Source organism: Notothenia coriiceps, unplaced genomic scaffold (genome assembly GCF_000735185.1).
Source record: "Notothenia coriiceps isolate Sejong01 unplaced genomic scaffold, NC01 NC01_scaffold00025857, whole genome shotgun sequence".
NCBI lineage: Eukaryota > Metazoa > Chordata > Actinopteri > Perciformes > Nototheniidae > Notothenia > Notothenia coriiceps.
The window spans coordinates 1-3,699 of NW_011358558.1; the positions used below are offsets into that span (position 1 = coordinate 1).

Here is a 3,699-nt window from a genome sequence, read left to right on the forward strand (position 1 = left end):
AGAGGAGTGGAAGCTGCAGGCGGTTAGAGAAATGAGAAATCCTCTCCTCTGAGCGGTCATTTTAAAGGGACGTCCTTTAATGATGACAGGAGGCACAGCAGCACTCTGTCTGATGGACAGAACTGTGTTCATGACGACTTATATTTACTTTTAATTAATTCACAGTGCGGTATAATGAGACAATAACAGGCTACAAATGCGAACACATACACATTTATATAAATACAATTTCAGAATCAAACAAGTATGAGAGCACTCTCATAACATAACACAATCAGAGACTGGATATATTATTACATAGTTTGGTCACCAGAGAGCAGTAAAAACCATAAAATGTCCAATTTAACCCATCAAATTAAATTTTATTTTCTGAGACGAATAGCTGATATTTTACGATTTTATAAAAATGTTTTCCCCCGTATATCAATAAAAGTATCGGCCTGCTCAATCCAGTATTGGTCTGGGTGTAGATCAAGCTATTTGCTGCTTTCCCTTGATGTTTGTGATCTTGTTAATGTTTTTTTCACGACTGTCTCAGAACTTGACCCGGCTCTATCTCGACAAGGCGACCTTGGTGTGGAATGGGAATGCTGTGTCTGGAAACGATGCTCTGGCGGATTTCTTCGATTCATTGCCTTCAAGCGAGTTCCAAGTTCAAACACTGGATTGTCAGCCAGTTCACGGTTAGTTTCGTGTTAGTTACTATATCAAAACAACTTCTATTGATGATCCTCTAATGAAGAGGGGGATTCCAAATTTGAAGCAGATTAAAATGCCATGGTTGGTATAACTTCAACCATGTGATGTTATTCCATTGAAGGTGCACTAATCGAGGATCAATCTACCCTTTCTTCACAGAACAAGCAACCCAGGGTCAGACTACACTGCTCGTGGTGACTGGTGGGACTGTCAAATTTGAAGGGAACAAACAGCGTTTCTTCAACCAGAACTTTCTTTTAACAGCTCAGGCAACACCCAACAATGACCAGCCTGTTTGGAAGATTGCTAGTGATTGTTTCCGGTTTCAAGACTGGAGCAGCTGAGGCTCTCCCCATCAAAACAATCAACAACATTAATGTAGATGCTTTTTGTTTATATCTCTGTAATAAAATGTCATACACCACAAAATATACAAAAAAATGTTTATTCTTGAACAAGGCATGTGATCATAATAATGGAGTAATAAATACAAACAGGATCACCAAACTGTAGAGACGGTCAGTGTCCATAACATATTTTAATGATGCAAATACAATTACACGACAACACTTTGAAAAATACATAGAAAACACTCATTTAAAATGAACAGACTCCACTTCGGATAACCTTCTGATACCAAATTGTACATTAACTGAGGTAAAAGACACACAGTATTATAGACACTTCCTGACTAGCTAATGCTAGCAGTTGGTTTGGAGACAAGCATGCCTGCTCTTAAATAAATAAGGTGCCCACAAGAAATTCAACAAAAGAGCTTTGTATACAAGTAACCCATTTTTTTGACAGTTCATATATTAAAGCATTTGCTTAGCTTCCTGAGTCATTTGTGTTCACACATGTAGGTCTGACTTATTGAATAAGTTGACACAAATAAAATAAATAAAACATTGGACAGGAAAAAAAATAGTTGATAAGCAGACATGATCACATGTATGGTTTATGTATGATCCATGTCGGAGTATCTGTGTGGGAATATATTTCCCCAGTTAAGCCATTTTTGTAACAAAGCACAAACCTATTTGTTTGAATAATTTAGCTGACACTTCTGCGTGACTACACGAGTACTGCAGAGTGAAGGCACAGTAACATTAGTACTCCAAAACAGGAAAAAAAAAGCCTCGTGATGATAAAAGTTGTTCATATTTTCAAACAAAAGTAACGAAAAAGCATCAGCAACATAGAGGACAGTGGTATGTTTTTTAACATAAATCAGCTACAACCAGTGCCAGCGGATTTAAGTGAATGGCAGTGCTGTAACGGTCTCAGACCCTTTTCATGGCATACGAGTTGCAAGTTGAGTGCATTTCTTTTGACAATCAAAACTCATGTACACGAGAATAGAAAGCAGCACACATGGATCGACTACTATCTACAGCTTTTCTTTTCAAGACATATTCAAGGTCGACGCCAGTGGTACACAAACAGCATTAAAAATCATATCGGGTACCGGGAAGATTATTTACATTGTTATAGTTACACTGGAGACTCTTAGGTGGAATTGAGCAGTTATTTGCCTCCGTACATTCTCTCTATGTGGTGGAGATAGTGGTTCTTCAGCTCTTTCCTCTTCAGCTTGAAAGCATCTGTGACCAGGCCCGTCTCAGGGGTCCATGGCTCTGGACTCAGGTGGACCTTGACTGGAATCTCAAATCGCTGAAGTTTTACTGAATGGATGAAAGACAAAGAGAACAGTTCATCTCACATACATTCTTCACAGTATAGTGAAATCTATAATGCTCTTTTTTACTCAAATATCAGTACATACTGTTTCCCATTTTTATTTTTGAACTTCTTACTCTTGATACGGTTCCAATTTCTAAATAAATATATTTTTTTGCTTATTTTTGTGAGAAAAATGTACAAATGAGGTAATTATTATTAATTTGTATTAATGAAATGAGCATTGAAACAATAACACATTTTTTATAATATATAGTTTTGGCTCAATCAATTTTTTTTAAATATAGGGATAAGGACAGAATGAGGATTGTGCATTTAGTAAAGATAATCTCTACAGCTTTTTCACACAGTTATAAAAACACATGATCAGTTCTTACTGTTAGCAGCAACCTCCTTGATCTCCCTCAGAACCTCTCTCTCCATGTCGGGGTGAGTGCAGATCTCCTCCCATTCTCCCACAATGCCTTTCTTCCTGGCCAGTTCTGTCATCCTCTTCTGGTCGGGAACCACAAAGCTGATTACGTAGTTTTGCTCACTGAGATAACAAAAGAAAATGAAAGTTGATAAACTGAAACCTTTAAAATAGTTGAAGTAGTCTTCTAAGTGGCAGACAGGGTTGGGTTGTAACGGAATACATGTAACGGCGTTACGTAATCAGAATACAAAAATCAAGTAACTATTCAGCTCGCGTTACATTTGAAAAACGAGTAATCTGATTACAGTTACTTTCGTAAACCTGAAGTGAATATATTTTGGATTACTTATTGGAATTATTGGTGGAAAGATTTCCTCACAACATTTAATATTCATTACTAAAGGTACAGCCGCACAAAACCTATCACCGCCGCAGATGGACCAAAAAAGAGAGCGTTTGAAAAAAATGTGCGGGTCCGCTCAGTGAAACGATAACAACGAAACATGGAGGAACAAAAGTCTGCGTTTAAATCGTGTGTGTGTGTGTGTGTGTGTGTGTATGTGTGTGGTTAAAACACATCAGCCTACGGTCGCTCTTAGCCTTTCTAATGATTCTGAAGGTAAACACAGTGAAGGCGGTGCGTGAAAGGCACTGCGCGCTCCTCTTCTCAGAGGCTGAGTTAGCCCTCCCACTGCCTCCTGGTGCTGCAGAGATTTCATGAAGTGAAGGAGGTTTTCCTTCTATAAAACAGCTGTGGGCAGCATATACTGTGAGGGTCACAGACATGAATACATAGATCAAGGCAGACTGGTGCACACACTCTCCTGTTTTGCCAATCTGGTGCTTGAACAAATATAGCTCTAAACCCCTGGCCGAAATGTCCT

The 3,699-nt window shown here is 38.5% G+C and overlaps 2 protein-coding genes across 2 annotated transcripts; one reads left to right on the plus strand and one right to left on the minus strand.

Annotated features, from left to right (window-relative positions):
• The first annotated feature begins 410 nt into the window (after positions 1-410).
• nxt2 (nuclear transport factor 2-like export factor 2) lies at positions 411-1,880 on the plus strand. The gene is made up of 2 exons (XM_010783814.1): positions 411-683; positions 859-1,880. Exons 1-2 carry the CDS (start codon positions 497-499, stop codon positions 1,041-1,043), a joined length of 372 nt encoding a protein of 123 aa, XP_010782116.1. The 5' UTR covers positions 411-496; the 3' UTR covers positions 1,044-1,880.
• LOC104956336 (long-chain-fatty-acid--CoA ligase 4-like) lies at positions 1,129-2,963 on the minus strand. Its single transcript, XM_010783813.1, has 2 exons — positions 2,778-2,963; positions 1,129-2,384 (listed from the first exon to the last, which is right to left on the minus strand). The coding sequence occupies exons 1-2, from the start codon at positions 2,887-2,889 to the stop codon at positions 2,227-2,229; spliced, it is 270 nt and encodes an 89-aa protein (XP_010782115.1). The 5' UTR covers positions 2,890-2,963; the 3' UTR covers positions 1,129-2,226.
• Between the last annotated feature and the right edge of the window lie 736 nt (positions 2,964-3,699).

Bases quoted from the DNA above. Each gene is read 5' to 3' on its own strand.
- LOC104956336 (XM_010783813.1), bottom strand. From the start codon at position 2,889: ATGACAGAACTGGCCAGGAAGAAAGGCATTGTGGGAGAATGGGAGGAG. The intron at 2,385-2,777 runs GTAAGAACTGAT...TCATCCATTCAG, and splicing joins CAAGGAGGTTGCTGCTAACA to TAAAACTTCAGCGATTTGAG.
- nxt2 (XM_010783814.1), top strand. From the start codon at position 497: ATGTTTGTGATCTTGTTAATGTTTTTTTCACGACTGTCTCAGAACTTG. The intron at 684-858 runs GTTAGTTTCGTG...CTTTCTTCACAG, and splicing joins GGATTGTCAGCCAGTTCACG to AACAAGCAACCCAGGGTCAG.